This window comes from Parus major, chromosome 21 (genome assembly GCF_001522545.3).
Source record: "Parus major isolate Abel chromosome 21, Parus_major1.1, whole genome shotgun sequence".
In the NCBI taxonomy this organism is placed as follows: domain Eukaryota; kingdom Metazoa; phylum Chordata; class Aves; order Passeriformes; family Paridae; genus Parus; species Parus major.
In genome coordinates, this window is record NC_031789.1 from 1,884,382 (window position 1) to 1,906,689 (window position 22,308).

At 52.0% G+C, this 22,308-nt stretch overlaps 1 protein-coding gene across 1 annotated transcript in view; it reads right to left on the reverse strand.

The window, feature by feature from the left end:
- EPHA8 (EPH receptor A8) overlaps nucleotides 1-13,299 on the reverse strand; it is a 54,193-nt gene extending 40,894 nt beyond the window's left edge. Inside the window, exon 1 of the mRNA XM_015647955.3 lies at nucleotides 13,137-13,299. Coding sequence (XP_015503441.1) covers nucleotides 13,137-13,221 — 85 coding nt within the window. The 5' untranslated portion in view covers nucleotides 13,222-13,299. The remainder of the gene's footprint in view (nucleotides 1-13,136) is intronic.
- Nucleotides 13,300-22,308: the final 9,009 nt, after the last annotated feature.

The following is a 22,308-nucleotide window of genomic DNA, read 5'->3' on the forward strand; positions in this document are numbered from 1 at the left end:
TGGATATGGATATGGATATGGATATGGATATGGAGTTTGGGGATGGCAACAAGCGATGCTCCCCAGAGCTGGTGGTTCAGGATAGAGTTGGGTCCTGGCCCCAGCACTGAGAGCAGTGACCTTTTGGAGGAGAGGAGACTGCAGACAGCAGGTTGGAGGCAATGCAAAGCAAGGAATAGTTGTGGAAACAAACTCCCAGCATCAGGTTTTCCACCAGTCCCACCGTGGGCCAAGACTGATGCAACTGGAGCACCATTCCCTGGCTTGGACACTTCTCCTCTGGAAGCCCTTTGGGCTCAGCTGCCTCCCAGCATCACTGGTTTGAAGTCTGCACTCCAGCAGCTGCTGTAATTGCACACTGCAGTGCCCAGCTCCAGCACAAAGAGACTCCCCGTGGTCCTGGCTGACACCCCACTGGAGAAGCCCATCAAAGCCAAGCCCTCCAAATCCCTGCCACCACCAGGAGCCCAGCTTAAAGAGGAGACAGAGGCAAACTGCAGGAAGAGGGGAGCAGATTGCGTGGGGGGAGAGGCGAGGATGCCCTCCAATGTGCTCAGAAGCTTCCTGAGGAAACCTGTGGAGGAAAGCAGGATGTGGTGGCACTGCTGCCTCTGAGCCATCTGAGCCCCACACCCAGATCCCACAGCATCAGGCAGAGGAGAGCCTTGCCTTGCCTGATAACCCCCAGCTGCTCAGCACCTGGGGAAGGAACCCAAGCCCCAGCTCCATGGTGCAGATCCAGAGGGATGGAGGCTTGGGGGAGGCTGCCAGGAATTAATGCAGCAGGCACCAGGACCCTGATGCCTCAACACCCCCCAAGAGCACCAGGCTCCCACAGGGACCCCCAGTGCCTCCAGCTTTCCCCATTCCCTTTATCCTGAAGCCACCCAGTGAGGTTTCATCCTTGCTGCCTTTTCCTCACCCTTGAGGAGCAGCAAAGTGGGCCTGGAGGCACCTTGTCACAGCATCCCTCTGCAGCAGCAGGGCTGGGCTGGTCCCTGGGCTCAGGAGGCACGGTGGCCTCGTTGCCAGGACCAGCTTGTCACAGCAGGGACAGGGCATATCAGGACAGCAGCTCCAGTCCTGGCAGAGCCTGGGCTCAGCGTGAGACTGGTCCCTGCAGCCCGAGGAACGGGTGCCACTTTCATTTACTATTACCAGGCAGGGAAGGAGAGGGGGGAGAGAAGAGCAGGGACGTGAGCTGGCTGTGAAACACCCGGACGTTATGCTCCTGACAGAGCAGATTAGGAGCTTTTGAGGCATTTATTAATGTTAGCAGAACAATTTGAAAGAATTTCCAGGGTTTCTTCTGTGGTTCCATTGGCCCAACAGCAGGCCAAGCCCCTCCACTCCCTGCGCGGCGCTGCTCCCACTGCTAAAGAGGCCCCTTGCCCTCAGCACGGAGTAATTACCTCGGAGATCTCAAATCCATTTTTATTTGTTATTGTTAATCTGAAGATTTTCTGCCTATTTTCCCTGGGTAATTCACCCAGCAGGAGCCCAGGCTTGGGAGTTTCCCTATTCACAGTGCAGGAGCACAGTCCCGGTGACCCTCAGCAGGCAGGTTGCAGGGAGGGGACAGCTTTTGCAGACCCTCTCTCTCCCCCTCCATGGTCTCTGCACCCTCTTTCCCACGCTGGGATGCTCAGCAATGGATGTGGCTGCCTCCCACTGCTCTGCAGGCAGCAGGAGGAGCCTGCCTGGACTGGGGTCCATCACCAGGAATGACGCTGAGAGCACACAGTGGGGTGTAGCCCAGACTCGTCTGCCAACCCTGTGTGGGACCTGGAGGCGGATTGCTACACCCCATCCCACCACCCTGACCGTGTGGTCATCACCCAGTCTCACAGAGATGTCCCCAACACCTGAAGGAGTCTTCTCCTTTCAGTTGCTTTGGTTCCCAGACAACCCACACCAGTTTGCATCCCCTCCATGGCCAGATCCCTCTTTGCAGGAAGAGGATAAATTCCTTTTACCCCCTCACTTCAGCCCAGTGCACAGATCCCTGAGTTTTAAGCCCTCACAGCTGGCACTGCACAACACAAAGGCACCATGTGTCCGAGAGCTCCTGTACCTCACTGGGAGCACTGGATCCCAGACACACTCTGCTACCAACACTGCCCCAAAAGCCATCTGGTTACAGCCCAGCCCCAAAGGGAACCTGCCACAGCTCGTGTGACAAGGGCTCAGTGCAGGTGAGCTCCTGGCTGTGCTGCTGCTCTGGGCGTGATGCTCAGAGCCCGCCTTCGATGCTGCACTGAGTGAGACCACCACGAAGAAGGACCCCTTTCAGCGGAAAGATCCTTTTGGAAAATGTTTGGGAGCCCTCTCTCCTACAGCTGGGCAATTCTCTTTGATGCTATGGACTGTCTGCACGTATCAGTCTCAAACCCTGAGCTCCATTTTGTTTCCCTTAGCACCATTTTGTCATTTCCCTATTCTGCGCCTTGGCCTTGCCTCGGCGTATTGAGCCAAAACACCAGGAGGTGTCAGGGGAAATTCTCACCCTGCTGGAAAAGCTGTCAAGCCTGATTGCCTGTTCAAATGGAAGCACCTAGGAGCGAGCAGGTCGCTGCCCAGCACAACTGGGGCCTCACGGAAGGCAGACCCTCTTGCTGAGTAAAGTTGCATCGTGCAGCGGTGCATGAGTACCACTGCAGCCTCACAGACACAGACCGAGCAGGAGGCTGTGGATCAGTGTATGGTCTGTGTGCATATTGGATTTACACCTGTACCTCTGCTTTTGGGTCTATTTCTGCATCCATTTCCATACCCACATCTACCAAATTCTAAACTCTGCTTGGGATGAGTGAGGGAGCTGAGACTGGGACCAGCATCCAGAGGATGTGCGTTTTCTTGGGACCATAGATCTCTTGTCATACAGCTATATCTGTATCTGTATATCTCTAGCTTATATTTATATTGATATCTGGGTCATCTATATCTATATATCTATATCTATATCTATATCTATATCTGTATCTGTATCTGTATCTATATCTATATCTATATCTATATCTATCTATATATCTATATCTATCTATATATCTATATCTATATCTATATATATCTATATATCTATATCTATATCTGTATCTGTATCTGTATCTATATCTATATCTATATCTATATCTATGTTTATCTACATATTTATCGATACCTATATCTATCTATATTTACATTCATATTTACATTTATATTTACATTTATATTTATATTAATATTAATATCAATATTTATATTTATATTTATATTTATATTTATATCTATATTTATATTTATATTTATATTTATATCTATATCTATATCTATATCTATATCTATATCTATATTTATATTTATTTTATAGTTATATCTATATCTATATCTATATCTATATCTATATCTATATCTATATATCTATATCTATACATCTATATCTATATCTATATATCTTTATCTATATATATCTATACATCTATATCTATATCTATATCTCTATATCTATATCTATATCTATACATCTATATCTGTATCTATATCTATATCTATACATCTATATCTATATCTATCTATGTATATCTATACCTATATTTATACATCTATATATCTATATATACTTATCCCTATATATCCATATCTATCTATACTTATCTCTATCTATATCTATATATATCTATATCTATCTATCTACCTATATCTATATTTATCTCTATCTATATTTATATTTTTCTGTATCATCTATGAAGTCTGAGTGCTGATTTACCCTTCCCAAGCCTTGTGCTGGTGCCCAGAGCTCCTGCAGGGATGGATTGCATCCCTACAAACAGGAGTGGGATCACCTTGGGGGTCTCACATCCAGTGGGCTCACGTTATCTGGGGGAGCCTGTGCATCCCCAGCCCACTCCAGGTTCGTGGGGAGGTGGGGAGGTGGAACCAGCCTGGGGGTGACAGTGGGGGACCAAAGAGGGCTCTGAGCATCCTCACTAATTGTTAACCCACTGCTTACTCCCTCTAATTACTCCACCATCTCCGTTAGGCAGGGGCTTTGTAGCGCAGGCGTGGGGAGGAAGGGTCAGTGGGAGCAGCCCTGTTCCCCTGGGCTTCAGTTCCTCTCCATCACAACTTCAAAGGCCTCCCAAGATTCACAGCAAGGCTCGCCCCCATGCAACAACGCCTTTTGCATCGATAATTAAACTCTTTCCAGCGCAGGTTGGCTGCTCCCCGCTACCCAAAGACCAGCAGGCTCAGCTCCACAGCTCCAGGCAGCCTGCACACCCCACAGCAGCCCCACAGCCCCTCTCCATGGGGCAGGGACACAGGGAGGGATGTCCACAGTGAAAAGGGTCTGGGAAAGGGGCAGCGAGAGGAGGGGAACAAGCATTCATTTCCCATAATCTGGGGCAGAACTTGGGAGGGGAAGGTGGGGCCAGGGTGGGTGAGCTATTTGTGTCCCACAGTTTAATCCAAGGGCCATGAATAGCCAACTGTGACCTTTCCAACTCGGGAGGCAAAGCTGAGACACAAAGTCGTGTCTTCCTGCCCTTGGAACATGGCAAGGGGACAGGATGGGAACTTCACTTTCAGCCTCCTGATCCCTGGGACAGTATTTATCTTTAAGGAATGAAAAATAGCCATTTATTCCCCAACACAGCAGGGCTGGGAGGGAGGAGCAGCATTCCTGGAGGGCAGTTCAGTGCAGGGATGCTCCCCACGGATCCAGGTTGGCAATGGGTGGATGCTGTGCCAGACCAGGCAGGATTTATCCAGCAGCTGCTCATCCACAAAGCTGCACATACTCAGGACACAGCGGGGATGGGGCTGCCCTCGGCACCCACCGGCCTCAGCTGCCCAGAGAAGGAGTTTAGGAAAGCACCGTGGGTAGATGCAGGAAATCTCATCGAATCTGGCAGGAATTTTGGATTTCCACACTTCTGGAAATGCCAGAATCAAGCTGGAAAATAAAACAAAACAAAATAAAACCAAGAAAAAAAAAAAAAAAAAGAGGAGAAGAATACCAACCAACCAAAAAGGAAAAAAAAAAAAAAACACAAAAAACCCACAAAAAACAAAACAAAACAAGTTAAAAAGAAACATTTTCAAACGAAAGCAGTGCTGCTTTTTGGCTGTGCCCTAATTCCCATTTCAGGATTTCTTCTCAGACCTCCAGATTGTTGCTGTGAACTTTCTGTATTTAATTTTATATCATTTTGTAATGCATCAGGAGAGGCAATGCCCATAAGGACTGCCCAGAGGGTCACCCCTTTTCACTATACCCAGAGCAGGAGATACTTTGATGTAGGAAGAAAGCTTGTTTGTTCAATCAGTGCTAACAAAAAGCCTCAGTTCAGGTTTTAAAAATAAAATTATCAACCTGATCCTTCCAGCCCCTGCATGATATCATGTAAGATAATGTGCAGCACAAGAGCATAACCCATGGTAGGACTGAAGTGTTGTGAAATAATGCAAAAAAATGAAACAAAACAAAACACCCTGAATGAAGTATTTCTAAGGCTAAAAACCTTGAAATTATAGGGCAGGGGTTTTTTTCTTCCCAGAAAAAAAAAATAAAAAATAAAAAGCACATCAAAAGCCAAACAACAAAAAGATGTTCCCTCTCGAAACTACAGGTGAGAAAATAGAGATGTAAAATGCTCATGTCTCCTGCTTTGAGACTCCCAGAGCTTGTGTGCAGTGGGACAGGCAGGGAGAGCTGGGCATGCAGGTGTAGGAGACCCAGATGAAACACAGTCCTCACCACTGGCAGGGTGTTACAGTAGTGGTGTGTGTCCCAGTCCAGGTGTGTGTCCCAGTCCAGGTGTGCATCCCCAGTCCAGGTGTGTGTCCCAGTCCAGGTGTGTGTCCCAGTCCAGGTGTGTGTCCTAGTCCAGGTGTGCATCCCCAGTCCAGGTGTGTGTCCCAGTACAGGTGTGTGTCCCAGTACTGGTGTGTCCCAGTCCAGGTGTGAATCCCCAGACCAGGTGTGTATCCCCAGTTCAGGTGTGTGTCCCAGTCCAGGTGTGTGTCCCAGTTCTGGTGTGTGTCCCGAGTTCTGGTGTATGTCCCAGTCCAGGTGTGCATCCCCAGTCCAGGTGTGTATCCCCAGTACAGGTGTGTGTACCAGTACAGGTGTATTTCCCAGTCCAGGTGTGCAACCCCAGTACAGGTGTATTTCCCAATCCAGCTGTGCATCCCCAATCCAGCTGTGCATCCCCAGTCCAGATGTGCATCCCCAATCCAGCTGTGCATCCCCAGTCCAGATGTGCATCCCTAATCCAGCTGTGCATCCCCAGTACAGGTGTGTATCCCCAGTCCAGCTGTGCATCCCCATTCCAGGTGTGTATCCCCAGTACAGCTGTGCATCCTCAATCCAGCTGTGCATCCCCAGTACAGGTGTATTTCCCAGTCCAGCTGTGCATCCCCAGTACTGGCTGCAGCCTGGCACTGGGGCACTCAGCGGCTCCAGTGGAAGCTGAAACAGGAGAAGTCAGAACCCCCTGGGCTGTGCTGGGGCTCGAGGATGAATGTGCAGGGCTGGACAGAGCTCAGAGTGAGCCCACACTTCCATGCCCCTGCTCCTGGAACCAGAAATGAACTGTTTCGGGCTCTAGGGGTGTCTGGGCTCGTTGTAATTCAGGACAGAAGCCAGAGGAGGAGGTGGGAAGGCCCTGGGGATGAGAGGTGAGAAGGGTCAGGGATTCAGAAATTCCATGGAAACATCCAATGTGAGCAGGGGGAGAAGCAAGACAGCAGTGAGGCTGGGCAAGGTGCACTGGGGTCCCTGTGGCCCTGCAGGAGGCACAACTGGTGCTCCCAGGTCTGGGTTTGGCCATCTGGGAGTCACACAAGTCTTGTCTACCACAACACAGCCCTGTCCATCAGCAGAGCCCTTGCCTGGAACAGCCAACCCTTGATACCTCATCTGGCTAAAGCCCTGTGAGAACAGAGCCATTCAATGCCCACAGCACCAAAGGGTGGCTCCCACAGCACCAAAGGGTGGCTCCTGGCACCCCTGACCACTGTCCCCAAAGGCAGAAGCTTGAGGAACAGATGATGGACCTTCACCCAAACGGGCACTTCCCACTGAGCTGCAGTCCAGGTACAGGGACAGCCTCCAGAGCTCGTGGTAGCACTAATGCAATATTGTGACAGCCTTTAAAAATGACACAGGAGCCTTCAAACACAAAATAAATGTGTTCTGCTTGCAGTCAGCAGCATCTCTGTGGTACAGGCTCCAAGAAATGGGAGCTGTGTCCAGAGGGGTTTGTCCCAGTGTCCTCACACTAGTCCTGACTCCCTTTTCTCCCATCTGTATAATAAAATAGACACAAAAGCGTTTTCATCTTTACTCACCGAGTTTTCCAAGCCCTGCTGCATTTTTTGGACACTGAAGCTTGTGCCAGGACTGCTAACACTGTCCCAAGTCCTTTTCCCAGAGAATTTCCCTTCCCACACGTAAACTCACTCTGATATCTCCTGCCTGTTTGGGATTTCGATTGGATTACCCCACACTGCCCATTCCCCCCGTGACTCAGGCTGAGCTGGCACTGGAGATCTGTGCCTGAATCAAACCTTGCAGCACCCTGCAGTGCCACTCTGCCCTTCCCAGCCATCCCTGCATCCCAGCAGTCCTGGCAAAGATTTGAGTGTTATCCTCTCTGGAATCCTCACTAGGGAAATGTGGGTTGTGCTGGTTTATCTGGATTATCTGGAGGGGCTTTGCATGGCAGTTTTTCAGGCTGTCATATGCTTTTTCCTTAATTTCTCTGAGGACATCTTTGCTCTCACACCAGTTGGCCACCCTAAACTGTGCTGAGCTGTTTGTACCCCCGGTGACGTTTTTAAAGCAAGATAATTTCTTTTAAAGGCTTTTTGCCTTTGCTTTCTTAAAAATAGCTTTCTAAAACGGAACGTTTTCACAGACAAAAATACCAATACTAACCGTGTTTGAGGGGACAGGCTGAATATCTCATACCACTGGTAATTAAATATCACAGAAGTCCTTAATAATTGCAGGGAAGGTGCATAACACAGAAGGTATTTCATCCAAGGAAAGACCTTGTGGCATCATTGATGTTGGGATGGAGCTGGGATGGAACTCATCAGCTGCAGCCAGCACTCTTGCCACTCACTAAATAAGCATTTTAAATATGAGAAACTGGACACAGAGCAGGAGATGCCACAGGCACACGATAACCAGGGCTGGAGGTAAAGAAAAATCCCAAAAGGGAACCTCCAGAGCCCAATCTGCTCGTGCCCACAAGGGCTGCGAGGTGCACGGGTTGAGTTCACCACTTTCACAGCCGAAAAAATACGGGCTCTTTAATCCTGCAGGAAAAGCCTAACAAGAACAAATGGCTGGGAGGTGAAACCAGGGAAATTTGTATTAAAGAGGGGCCCGATTTTTAAAGGCTGGGGCTGATGAGCCCTTGGAACGGATTATTAAAAGCAGCGGTGCCTTTGCTGATACCTTCATGTGGCAGCAACACCTTCAGATAAATAGAAAATACTTTTCTGGACGTTATCCCTGGACCAAACACACCTCATTAGACTTTAGTGGGGTGCCTGGATGTGATCCATTAAGGAGTTACATCCTTTGCACAGCTGTTTAAGACGCTGAGTACCGCGCATCGACGCGGGCAGGACGCGGGGTTTGGTCCATCCTGAAGGAGATTTTCATTTTCCTTTGGGATCGGTGAGGCTGAAGGGGTTAAAGCCTCTGTGACAGGGGAATCATTTTGAGTGTTGGCCAGGCAAACAGGCTGGGTTAGAAGAATGAACTATCAAAAACTGTCAGGGCATGAATAGAGTTATCATATGAATGGATGTGCCTCTGGAGATAAAGGCAGCACCGAAAACTGCCAGTGAGGCCGGCAGGGACAAGCAAAACACAGGACCTGAGCAGAACAAAGAGCAGAGGTGTCGAGATATCTCCACAAAACCAGTGCTCCCCCAAAATCCCGCCGCCACTGGGATGAGCTTCCACCCTTCCTGAGCGTCTTTGGGGGTTCACTGGTTTGGTGGGGTGATTTGTCTTCCAGCAATCAAAAAAAAAAAAATAATAAAAAATAAGGAATTCTTTCCTCCCCAAAACAATTCGTCGGGTTTTTGGTTGTGCTTAAATTCGGCTTTCTCGGATCCATTCCCACCATCGCCAAAATGGGAGCTCGTTTGTTGTCACTGGAAGCAAGCCCTTGCAATTTCAGGAAAAGAGAATTCAAGGAGAATGAAAGAACCTGCCAAAGTAGGTTTTTATTGGTTTTTTTGTGCAGGTGCGTTATTTTTCTGCAAATTTTGGAGGCTTATTTTTCCGGGAAGTTTTATAAGGTATTAATACAAGAGGGATGGAAATTAAGATGGCACCAGAAACATATCCCTCGTAAGCCTACCTCAAATTATGCAAATATTTGCTTTATATATCAGCATTTTGGGAGCAATCAAAAAATTAAACACCCCCAAATTTTATTTATTTTTGTTTTCACTAAGCCTAAATCAGCTCCCTGTTTCAAACCAATGCTTCTCCATCCCCAATCACCAAAAGTCCATAAGCTTAAATGCTCTTGTTTCCTACCCTTACAGAGGAACACACACCCCCACAGCCTTTTTAAAAAGGAAAAGGAGATTTCCTCTCCCTTTCTGTGCCTTGCCTTTCCCGCAGCCCCGACTTTGGCATTGCTGCAGAGGAGTAGGAAAGAAAGCATTGAATAAACATGCAGATTAGTTTTTTTACCTGGTTTTTCTTTTTCTGTTTGAGCAGAGGGGCAATTAATGAGATTACAATGAGAGATTAGCGGGAGAAACCCCCATGAACCTTTCCCCATTCCAGCAGCAAGCAGCTGGGTTTCCCCAAGGTTTTCCAAGGTTTTTCCCGCACCCCATTGAGTGCAGGAACAAAACCCCATCACCGCGCCACGAGGAAAAGATGAGCATCCCCTCATCGGCTCTGCATCCTCCCCTGTCCATCACCCCATCCCCATCAGCTGCTGCTTGCCTCAGCCTGCCTGATGTGCCCCAAAACGCTGGGGGAAATGTCCCCAAATGCTCCTTCCCTGTTCTCCAGGTCCCCACATGGACCCCTCCAAGCTCAGGCGCGGGCCATGGGGTGTGTGAGAAGGTCATGGAGGGCAGAGCTGAGCTGGGGGTATCACCTGGGAGGGAGCAGACCCTCACCAGCAGCACCTGAAGTGCCATTTTTCGACAGAAAATACAATTTCATTACCCCCTACCCGAGCCCCAAATGTGATAATTCTGCTCGCCCGATTTTCTTTCAATTTAACAAAGATATTTAATATTTTGTTATTTAACTTCGATTTGTGCTATAATATAAAATACTCTATTTAATATTTAAATATTTTTAAAAATATATTTAATAAAAAAATATTTATATTAAAATATATTTATATTAAAATATATTTATATTAAAATATATTTATATTAAAATATATTTATAGTAAAACATATTTATATTAAAACATATTTATATTAAAATATATTTATATTAAAATATTTTTAATAAAAATATATTTATATTAAAATATATGTATATGAAAGTATATTTATATTAAAATATATTTATATTAAAATATATTTATGTTAAAATATATTTAATATTTTGATTTCTAAAATATTTTTAATATTAAATAATATTTTATCGCACCTATGCAACTCAGTGTGCAATAGCGTAAATATTTTTAGTCTCTCATACTTCTTATTATTGAAAATAACTTTTCTACCTCCCTGCTCTAAAGCAATTCAATAATTTCAGACAATTCCTTTTTTCGGTGCTCCAAATACAAATCTTTCACATCCTGCAAATTTTTGCCCCTCTTTAAAATCAAAAATCTGTGTTTTGGCTTTCAATGCATTTCGCAGTGGCTGCCGTGCTGAAATGGGGGATTTCCCATGGAATGGCGATTCCCTTTTCCTCCTATTTCTCAGGCACGCCTGCACACGAGACTGAAAGGAATAAAAAAATATAAGCTTAAAACTTCTTGGAAGAAATATTTCAGGAAAGAGAAAAGCACTGGGAGCTCTTGGAAAGAAAAAAAACCTAGGCTTGAATCAGATTTTTTTGGGTTTTATACACCAACTGCCTCCCAATACACGCACGCAGAGTGTAGCACACCCTGGCCTGAAATTTGCTTTGCGGTTGCAATTTTCCCCCTTGCAGCTCCCAAAGCAGCGCTGGGTTTATCTGGGGAGCACAGCAGGAATGCAGGGCACGGGGAGGCTGTGGGAGCAGGCAGAGGTGATGGGCAGCGAGGGGACACCCTCACACCGCGGTCACCACACGCCCTGGGAACCAGGCACCAAAGCCTGGCTCAGCCTAAGCCAAGCTCTAAGCCAAGCTTGGGCTGGGCTGAGCTCGGCGCTGTCGCCCACATTTCCAGTCCCATGCCAGGCTGCTCAAAGAGCGGCACCACAGCCCATGCCAGGAGCTGGGACAGCGGGAACTGGCAGAGCCCACGGCCACATCCCAGTTCCGCTGCTCACCTTGGGCACCCGGCTGGCACAGAGTGCCCCGGGATCCGCGGGACCACGAGCACCGTGGTGGTGGTGAATGGAGCAGCTTTCTGCAGGCTCCCACACCTTTTCTTGATGCCACTTTGTACCTCCTGTCTGCTCTGATCGAGGTGCAGCCTGCTTGGTCTGCCCCAGAGCCCAGCGCATCCCCCCGACCAAGGCTGTGATTGAGGATAGCTCTGTGCCCAACAAGTCTTGCTGGGAAGGCAGGTCTCTCCAGCAATCCAGGGCCTGGCTGTCCATGCAGGCACCATAAAACCCAGCCCAGCATGCAGGGATCTCCACAGAGGACAGCAAGGAGGCCCTTGCCTCGCTGGTCAATGCCACGTCCAGGCAGGGCTGTTTGGTTCTGCGAGGCTGCAGCACTGAGAGCCTGGTGCTGCACAGAGAGCATCCTGCAGCACTCCTTTCCTGGGGCACGGGGCAGCTGCTGCATCCCACAGACCAAACAAGGGCTGGGAATGTCCAGCCCCATCCTGCTCCCTCACAGCCCATCCCCAGCAGCCAGACCCCAACACGTCCCCCTGCACGGGCAGCAAAGCAGATTGGAGAAGGAGCAGGAAGAGGGCCAGGAAGCAGGCACTGGGCAGAAAACGGGGTTAGGACCAGCAAAGAGCTGGAAATCGGGCACAGAAGTGAGGAGGATGCTGGTGGGTGTTGGACGATGGCGGTAAGCACAAGGACCCAGCCCAGCAGGGTGCTGCAAGGTGCACGAGGTGCAGCGGTGCAGCCTTTGGGCCTCGGCGAGCTGCAAGGGTGGCAGGGATGCAGGGGCAGGAGAAGGGAGAGATGCCACCGGCTCCACGGGGCCCCGGGGCTCGCTGCAGAGGCTGTGCCGTGGCTCTCAAGCAGAGCAGAAGGGAGGAAGGATGCTGCTGCCGGTGCCAAGGACACGCTCGGGAGCGGGAACGGCAGATCTCTGGCGATGGAGATCAGCAGACCTGGGAAGCAGCCGTGCCGCCAGGGAGACAGGACACAGGGTGGGTGGCAGGAGCAGCACCGCCGAAACCGAGGGGGGCCTGAGAGCCCCGAGTGGGGACGTGGAGAAGGGCCGGGGATGAGGGCAGCCGGCAGCTGGGTAGAGCGGCCGGGTGGAGAGAGCAGGCCTGACGTGGCTGACACCAAGATGTCGGGAGAGCATCCTCAGCTGCATCCCTGCTTCCCACTTCAGAAGTTTCCAGCCCTTTCTCTCAGCAGAAGTTTCCCACCTGAGCGCCCTTTCCAGCTCCCCTCATCCCTGTGCACACCTTCCCGTGCCCACCCTCTCGCTCCATCACAGCGCTCACCGCCCGGCCGAGGCGCTGCTGCCAGCCCCGGGGATGGGGAGCGCCGGTGCCGGTGTCCCTGTCCCCGTGCAGCCACCCCTGCATGCTGCAGCACCGGAGGGAGGCAGAGCTGCCGGCATTGCTGCAGACTCAGGCTCTCCAGACCAGCTCCGAAGTTTTGCCTCCGGTGCAAAAGCTCCAGGATTAGCAAACTCAGGCAGGCAGGAACGTGGAGCTGCGCTCCCCTGGGAGCACGGAGAGGCAAAGCCCGGCAGGGCTAAGCCTGTTCGGACACATCCGAGGAGCCACAGCCATCCCCAGGGTGCCCCTAACGCTGCCCCATCACTCCAGGGCCGCCCCCCGTCCTACCTTCGCTGGTGGTGGCCGAGAGGCAGGCAGCCAAGGTGATGACGATGGAGAGCGAGGATGTCAGATCCCCCTGTGCCCATGCCATGGTCCGGAGGGGGCCACCAGGCGCAGGACGGGGCCACCTCGGATGTCCCAGCACCTCTGCGAGCGAGCTACCTCTGCCCGGAGCTACGGCGCTGGCCGGCTAATGCAAAGGCACTTTGCGCACATTGCTCGCAGCCACACGGGCGGGCGAGCAGGGAGGGAGCAGCCTGCCCGTCACCGCTCGCAAGCCAATGGGCTGGGTGGGCTCTGCAGTGAGCCCCCCTTTCGGTGCCGAGCCCCCCTTTCGGTGCCGAGCCCCCCTTTCGGTGCCGAGCCCCCCTCTCCGCACCCAGCCCCGGCATCTGGAGCCGGGCTCCCGCTCCCCGCTTTCCCCCGGCCCCCGCCCTCGGGATGCTCCAGCGGTCCCCGCTGCATCTTGTGCCCCCCATCCCGCCCCGCTGCTCTCGCCGGCAGCGGCCGGAGACAAACTTGCAGCCCTGCGGGGAGCTGTGCGCTCGCTCGGGGTCAGGTGTGGAGGGGATGGGGTCACCCGTCCCTCCCGGTGTGCGAGGAGAGGAAAACCCCCTGGAAGAGCTCCCCTGCGCTGAGGGAGGCGGCTGGGACACCCCCATCCCGCTGCTTTCCGTGCCACACGGTTCTGGGACAGACTGACAGACTCAGGGCTGACCTGTGGCAGTGGGAGCAGGGACAGCACAGGGCTCACAGCGCCCTGGCCACGGCCACGTCGAGGGTCAGCCCTTTCCAAAGCACTTTGGGAAGACACAGCGGCTGTGCCAGGGTAGAAAGGCTGGGCACTGGGCAGGGGTGTCCTGTGAAAGGGGCCTGGGGGACCCTGGGAAGCACAAAGCATCCTTCCCACAGCCTCCTCATCCCTCCTGCCCGGAGCCACCAGAATCGCCGAGCCGGGTGAGCACCTTGCTCAGCATTAAACACTCGGCATCTGTCAGCAGACCCCCTACAGCCACTACTGCTTCCCCATCTAAATGCTGAGCAATCGTTAATACCTGCCCGTGGTCAGCACAGATGCTGACTGCCATCCACACCACGGCCAGTGACTTTATTTGTTCCTTGCACTCGTGGCCAGCGCCTTGCTCTGCCCCAGGAACCCCCCCTGGACAAGGCACAGAGGCCAGGACAGGTATCCCTGTTGTCTGCCAGGCCATTCCTTGGAAAAATCTCATCCCAGACGTGCTCAGTGGGGACGGGGAGGGAGAGGGGGTGTTGCACACCATTCCTCTCCGGGTGTTCCCTGGAGATGCTCCACGCTGGGGCATCCCACGGTGCTACCAGCAGCTTTGTGCCTGCAGGAGTGAGAGGAGCTCCCCGCCTGACTCCCGGCACAGAGTGACAACAATTCCTCATTCAGAAGGGGTGAGGAGCGTACCTGCAGGGACCTGTCTGCAGCACTCATCACCAGGACCTGGGAACAGCACGGAGCCTCGGGTCCCTCCAGGATTTTTACCCCGCCTGCCTGGGAAGCCGTCGGTGCTGGAGAGATCCTGTCATCAGCAGTATCATGGGATGGGCTTGCAGAGAGGACACAGCTGCGGCTCAGGAAGTCACCAGAGGTTCCCAAGGCAGCTGGCAGAGCGGTGCTGTCGGCTGGGGGTGCAGCTGCACCCCCTGGCCTTTGCAGAGCACCTCGGAGCAAAGGGCTAGGGGCTGATGGTCTCCAGAATCACAGCAAACCACCAGGAAGCCCCAGATGATGCCACAGGAGCTGCACCCCTGCAGCTGGGGGGAAAGCAGATTTTCTGCCAGCTATTACATTGCTACTCTGACCCAGACATTTCCATTTGCTGAAAGGGCTTGTCACAGCTCAGTGCTGGATCCTTCAGCTCTCTGTCCCCCAGTGCCCAGGCAGAGCCAGGCGTTCCAGAGGGATGCTGTTCACACTGCCACCATCCTCTGGCTCTTGTGAAACCCCCCTGCACAGCTACCTCCAGTTCTGGTGTTCATCTGGAGAAGGGAAGGATCCAGGGAGACCTCAGAGCTCCTTCCAGGGCCTAAAGGGGCTCCAGGACAGCTGGAGAGGGACTGGGGACAAGGCATGGAGGGACAAGATAAAGGGAAATGGCTTCACATTCATACAGGGCAGGGAGAGATGGGATTTTGGGAAGAAATTCCTCCCTGTGAGGGTGGGGAGGTCCTGGCACAGAGAAGCTGTGGCGGCCCCTGGAACCTGGGGAGAATTCAAGGGCAGGCTGGGTAGGGTTGGAACAACCTGGTCTGTTGGATATGGGGTGGAACAAGATGGTTTTTAAGGTTCCTTCCAACACAAACAATTCTATGATCCTGTGATCTCAGTCCCAAACTCTGGGAAAAGCTCTGGGGAGGCAGGAGCCAGTTTTGGCCTTTCAGGACTGAGTGATTCCACTCCCAGTGCCTTTCCCCTAACCCTGCAGACCTTCAACACATCCCAGCTGCACACATGGGCTCTCCAGCCCCCTGGGGCCATCCCACCCCCACCTCTGACAGGACTGTGGGTCCTCTGAGTCTTGCAAAGGTGCCAAGAGCTCCCAGCTCTTGCAAAACCCACAGGTTTTGGCTTTGCTGTGCTCCAGGATCGCAGGGAAGCTGGGCTGGCCGAGCACTGTCACACACTGTAAAGCAGCTTTGCAGGAGCCAAGACACAGCCACTCCAGAAATGCCCCAAAATCCCTTCCAGGGAATGGGAGGCCTCTCAGATACACTGTCAGCTCAGGGGAGAGGGGCTGCTGTGTGGTGGGATGCCTGCAAGTGGTGGGTGCAGCAGGGAGCGGGGTCAGCGTGAGCTCTGTACCACAGCACTGCACACACGCTGGGCACAGAAGGGCTGTGGGGGTAGGGGCTGACATTCTGGTTTCCCTGGACACTTGGTTTTGTGGCCAGGATGTGCCTTGAGTGCATAATCAATGCATGTGCATCAAGGCTGGGCACTGTCAGGGGTGCTGGAGCTGGTGCAGGGTCAGACGCTCCTGGGATGCTCCTGGCTGGGAATGCAGAGCCCTTCCGTGCTGGGATCCAGGTGCAGCCACAAGGGCTGGTCACAGGGCATCCCAGGAACCCCAAACACACCAGGAAACAGAGGCATGGAGAGCATCACAACAGCATCCCTGTGGATCATCAGGTGGGGACCTGCAGCCCTCCCCAGGCTCCCATTCAGCTCCCTCTGGCCCAGCTGCCTCCCCATCGTGCTGGGCTGCTGCCTCTGCTCCTCCACGAGTCCCTGGCCATGTCCCTCAGCCCTGGTCCTGCACCTGGCTGTCACTGAGATGGGGAGGATATTTATAGATGCAGCAGAGAGAGGAGGACTCAGCTCAGACAGGGAGATCAGCAAAGGAGGGAGGCAAGCCTGGGTTCACCCCCTTTTAGCAGCACCCGGGTCTGTGCATTTAACAGGCAGGCCACAGCCTCCTCAGCAGCTCAAACCTGAGTGCTTGTTGCCCTTTGCAGCCAGGGATTGCAGCCCTGAAAGAGCAAACCTGTGCCTGGGCTGAGGAGGGCAGCCCTGCCTCTGGTGTCCCAGCACTTCTCCAGCACGCCCAGGCACTGCTGCTCTCCTGCAGGGCCACCTGCCTTAGGGGCAAGGCTGGTGGAGGCACCACAGGTGGCTGCCATCGAGGGAATGGCACCATCTCCACAGCCTTGTCACTGTGTGGGGCCACCAGCAGAGCCAGGGCTCCCTGCTCCAAACCCTGCGGAGAAGGAGGTGCTCAGGGCAGGGACAGAGCTGTGCTGCAGGTCCTGACATCTCTTCATCCCTGCTCTACATCCCTTTCCCAGGAGGAGGCGGTGTGGTGGAGATCTGTGCTGCAGGTCCTGACATCTCTTCATCCCTTCTCTACATCCCTTTCCCAGGAGGAGGATACAGGATGGGACAGAGCTGTGCTCCAGGTCCTGACACCTCTTCATCCCTGCTCTACATCCCTCTCCCAGGAGGAGGAGATGGGACAGAGCTGTGCTGCAGGTCCTGACATCTCTTCATCCCTTCTCTACATCCCTTTCCCAGGAGGAGGAGACAGGATGGGACATGGGTGCTCTCTCCCAAGCCCCGTGCTCATCCCTGTCCCGCTCATCAGGAGGAAAGGATGAGCTGTGCACGTCCCTGAGCAGCAGCAGCGCTGCACAGAGCTCCAGGATCCTCCCAGGAAAGCACTGATCGTTGTGGGTAGGGGGACAGGACTCCTGGGTGACCTTTTCCACCCAAATAGCCTTAAAACTGTGCTCCATCCACAGACATCCAGACAACAGCCCTGAATCCAAGGAGCTTTAAACCCTGAGGTTTAACAAGTCAGATTCCTACTGCCTTCCCCCCACTACCCTGAGCCCTCCACGCTGGCTCTACAGCAGAGGCCACAGGACAGGAGGAGGGTTTTGGACCCATGCAGGACATCCCCCAGCAAAGTTTGCATTTGGAGCTGAGCTGCCAGCAGGAATTCCCAGAGAGCTCCAGTGTACCCCACACAAGGGTGCCTGTGGACAGCCCTTTAAACTGGATCTGCTACAAAACATGCTGACAGGTTACCTACATCCTTCTAACAATTCACCTGGAGCAGTCTGGCTGCTGAATCACTGTAATTCCTTGTGCTGTGTCAGGGCTGGGACAGATTGCTCAGCTGTGAGGCTGAGGATCACAGGGACCACATCTCCCTGCCTCCTGGGCAGCCTGACAGGCTTTTTTCCCTCTCCAGTGCCTTGGGATTGTTCTTTTCCTAATGTGCCAAGACCATTTTTCAGCCAGGTGCTTGCCTGAGTCCTCCCTGGGGCTCAGCAGCATTGCCATCATTGCCTGGCCTCCTGGCCAGGGGATCATCCAGCCAGGATCTTTCATGACTTCCCATGGCTGAAGATCTCCTCCAGCCCTTCAGCACGGCCAGCTGGAGGGTGCTGCTCCCTCCTCACCATCACCAGCAGGTGCCCAGGCTGTTCCATTGATGCCAGCAGAGAGGACCAGCCCTTGGCATCACTCCTGGTGAGGCAAGACTGTGGCAACCACTGGCCAGCTGAAGGGCTGGAGGAGATCTTCAGCCATGGGAAGTCAGGAAAGATCCTGGCTGGATGATCCCCTGGCCAGGAGGCCAGGCAATGATGGCAATGCTGCTGAGCCCCAGGGAGGACTCAGGCAAGCACCTGCCTGAAAAATGGTCTTGGCACATTAGGAAAAGAACAATCCCAAGGCACTGGAGAGGGAAAAAAGCCTGTCAGCCTCCCTCCTCACCATCACCAGCAGGTGCCCAGGCTGTTCCATTGATGCCAGCAGAGAGGGCCAGCCCTTGGCATCACTCCTGGAACCACTGGCCAGCCGAGCAATCAGCACCCAATTAATTCAGGTCAAGGCTGAGGAGGCTGGGCATGCCTCTCCTCCTTGTCATTATCAGAAAGGCTGTGTATTAATGTCCTTTATATTAAAAAAAAGTCATCGTATCATAATTTTTTCCTCATTGAAAGAGACAATTTGGAACTGGAATTGAGACAAACACAAGCCAGGAGAAGCGAGTGCAGAAGGGGAGAGTTTAAGAAAGGTCTTTAGGTAATATCCATCGTTCCCTTATCAGTGAGGATATTAAATGTATTGAAATGCTAAGCAGCTCTTTAAGGGCTGTCTCTGATTTTCATTAAACAAGCAGGGGATGAGCAGGAGGGAAGGGGATGCAGCACTGTTCTCTCTCTAAGAAATTCTGATTGCTGGATATTAACAGCATTAATGTCCTTTTATCCAAGAGCACCAGGGCTGCACTTGCCTTCTTGCCTATTCTGTGTCTTGCTGAAGTGGAGCTAAGTCTCTGCTGTCTAACATGGGCACACAGTGGCTTTGGAGCTCTTAGGGCCCAGGGATGCACAGCAAGAGTCTCCCAGGGACCATGAGTGGGGTCCCTGCATCTCCCAGTCCCACCAAGTTCCTGCTGCCCCAAAGGAGGAGTTAGCTCATGCCCTGGCAGAGCAGCAGGTCCTGAGATGAGCAGCCAGAAGTTCAAACCAAGTGAAATCACCCCAACAGCCCAGGCCTGAGGTGGCAGCATCACCTGAGGGACACGGGGGACTGGGCTTGGAATGTGTCTGGCATTGAGTCCTGGGGATCCCCAGACATCTCCAAGCATGGAGAAAAATCCTTCTGTGCCCTGCCTGAAGGAGAGGGGAGCACCTCTGCCCCACACAGTGCTGTACTGACTTCAGGCACTGGGAACCACCCAAATTCCCACCAAATGGGAACATTGGAGGGAACCACCACAGCGTGGGTGACAGCAGGGCTGGGGCCACACAGGACCACAGCAGAGGGTTTGGGGGGCTCTGCAGAGGGTTTGGGGGACTCTGCAGAGGGTTTGGGGGGCTCTGCAGAGGGTTTGGGGGGCTCTGCAGAGGGTTTGGGGGGCTCTGCAGAGGGTTTGGGGGGCTCTGCAGAGGTCCCCAAGCCTGTCTGCAATGCTGCATGGCCAGCTGAGCACTTGCAGCACTCCAGCTCTGCATCCATCTGTGACAGCCTCTGGGTTTCTCTGCCCACAGCCCAAAGATGCTTTGCTGGAAGAAGAAGCAGAGGTGCAACACAGTCAAGCCCAACCCCTTCAAAGCCACATCACAAAACAAAAGCCATGAATTGGGTGCTAAAATGGCACAAGGGCCACAAGTACACCTCAGCACTCTAAATATCTTTCATTTGCCTTCCAGTTTCTAACCTTGGCGTGCCCCTGGCTCAGCTCTGAATGGTCACAGAGGCTGAAGGTTCTGCTGCTAAAGGTTCCAGGAGCTGGGGCTTGAAAACACCTGGAAATAACACAGCTGCCCATGGCATTTGTGAGAGACAGAGGCTGTGGAGGAAGGCAGACAGCCCTCATCCAGTGTCCATGCACTTGGAAAAGAAAGGGGCACAGGGACAGCCCCAGAGCTCTCTGGAGAAGGTACAAACAAACAGAAATTAGCTGGAGTTAATAAAACAGGGGCTGCCACGAGCCCAGGCAGCACAGCATGTGTTTAACCCCAGTCTCCAGAGCCCAGCAGCTCCAACATTGCCAAAGGGAATGGCTTTGTGGGCTAAGCAGGTGGTTTGAAACACTCAGACTTTGGGAAAACACAGTTCCTGCAGGACAGCTGAGTGAAACCCAGCTCAGAACCCCTCTCACACAGGAGCCTGGCATCCCCTGGTAGCCTTCAGGAACACACAATCTCTGAATGATTACATGGAGGTGCTTTATTTAAAGAGTTCTGGGTGTCAGGGGTACACAGACCCAAATCTGACCCATCTTGGTTTTGAGCTGAACATGTTTTTATATTCTATCATTATATAACTTAATTATTAAACTTACATTGGTCCATTGTATGCATTGATTTTACCCAAGCATGGATTTCTCGTGATCCCCCTCAAACCCCCTGACACAGTTTCTCATTCTTTAAACAATAATTATATCTAATCACATCTAATAATGATATAATTTATCATATACTGACCACACAGATGCAGTTTCACATGATCTTAGCAAGCACAAGGCCTAACATTTCCCAGGGCCTTCCAAGCCTAACTTTCTTTCTAACTCCCCAAATTTTCTATGATTTAAAAATCTTTTACTATCACCCCTGCTCTGTGCCATTTCTCTTGTGTTTTGGACCCAGCTTGTGCTTCTTTCCTCCCAATTTATTCCACACTTTTCTCCACTCCCTTCTGTCCTTGCTCTTTCCTTCCTCCTGCATGGTTTGCTGTGTCCTGTCTCTGGGGCTTTATCCCACATGGAGAGATGAGCAGCTCTGTGCCTGCCAGATGGCTGTGACACCTCTGTCCCCATCCCCTGCCACCCATCACCGCCTCCTCTCTTGCCAGAGCTGGTCACTGCTCCCAGAGAATCCCAGAATAGTTTGGCTTGGGAGGGATTTTAAAGCTCATCTTGTTCCCTGTTATGGGCAGGGACAGCTTTCCCTGGCTAAGCTTTGCTCCCAGCTCACCCTGCCCACACCACCAGCAGAAATGAGAGGAGAGCTCCCCAAGGCACCCCAAACCCTGATATTTCTGCTGTGGGATACAAACCCTCCCCTGGACCAAACGGGGCTCTCCCATGGTTGTTTCTTCTTGTGGTTTCTTGACCAAAATAATCAAGCCTGCCTTCAGACACTGTCATGGGATGGGAAGGAAAGCAGGACAACCTCACCAGCCGTCTCCAGAGTCCTGCAGAGGACTTGGAAGCAGAGCCCAACATTCCCAGTCTGCCATGGCAAACTAAAGATCTGTCTGGCCCCAAATCACTGGTGCTAAGGGCCAAAGACACAAGAGGTGCAGAAAAATCCTCCAGCCCCATCTCATGCAGACCTTGCACAGCCAAGAGAATTCTCTGATGCTGTTGAAACTGTCAACTTCAAGCACATTGTTTCTGCTGGGAGTGGAAATCTCAAAGAGACTTAATTACAGAGCTGGGCAGACCCAGACATAATCCTTTTGAAAGCTGACAATGAGACGCTGTCCAAAAATGATTTTGATGCTATAAAAACAACCAAACAAAGCTGAATTTCAAATGGGACGAGTAATGGGGGAACAAAAGCAAAATATAAGGGAACACCCAGCCACTTCAGAGTCCAGGAAGGTTTTTTTTTGTGGTGCTGGTCAGGCAGGAGCTGCTCCCACAAAATGGGATCCAGGTCCTACTCACCTTGGCTTTGCTTTCCCAGATCTCTGTCCGTGCTCTCTGCCACTTCAGGGAATTTGGGAAGTGTAAAGTTGGGGCTGGCAATGGGAAAGGGACAGTCCAAAGCCACAATTTTCCCCTCTGGTTTTGGTTCCACATCCTGGGATCCCCAGCTGCAGCTTCAGGTTTTAATATTTGCTCTGTCCCATGACAAAGCTGAGCAGGAGCAGGGAGTGTGGCAGCAGCAGAGTTTATTACCCAGCACAGGTCTCATCCTGCCCAGCACCATCCCTTCCTCTGGCATGCTGGATAAAGGAATTTTTAGGAAGAACTGGAGCTATGCACCCATTCCTGGCTATTGCAGAAAGTTCAAAATAACCAGGTTACCTTGGGTAACATCTCAAGTTTCTTCAAACATCCAGCCCTCCATCTCATGTCAGTGAGATTTAACTCCCTGTGGGGTGTGAGGGGTCAGTGAAAAGTCCTTCATCACTTCAAGGGTCAGGAGAAGGTGAAAAAACAAACTGAAATTTCATAAAGTG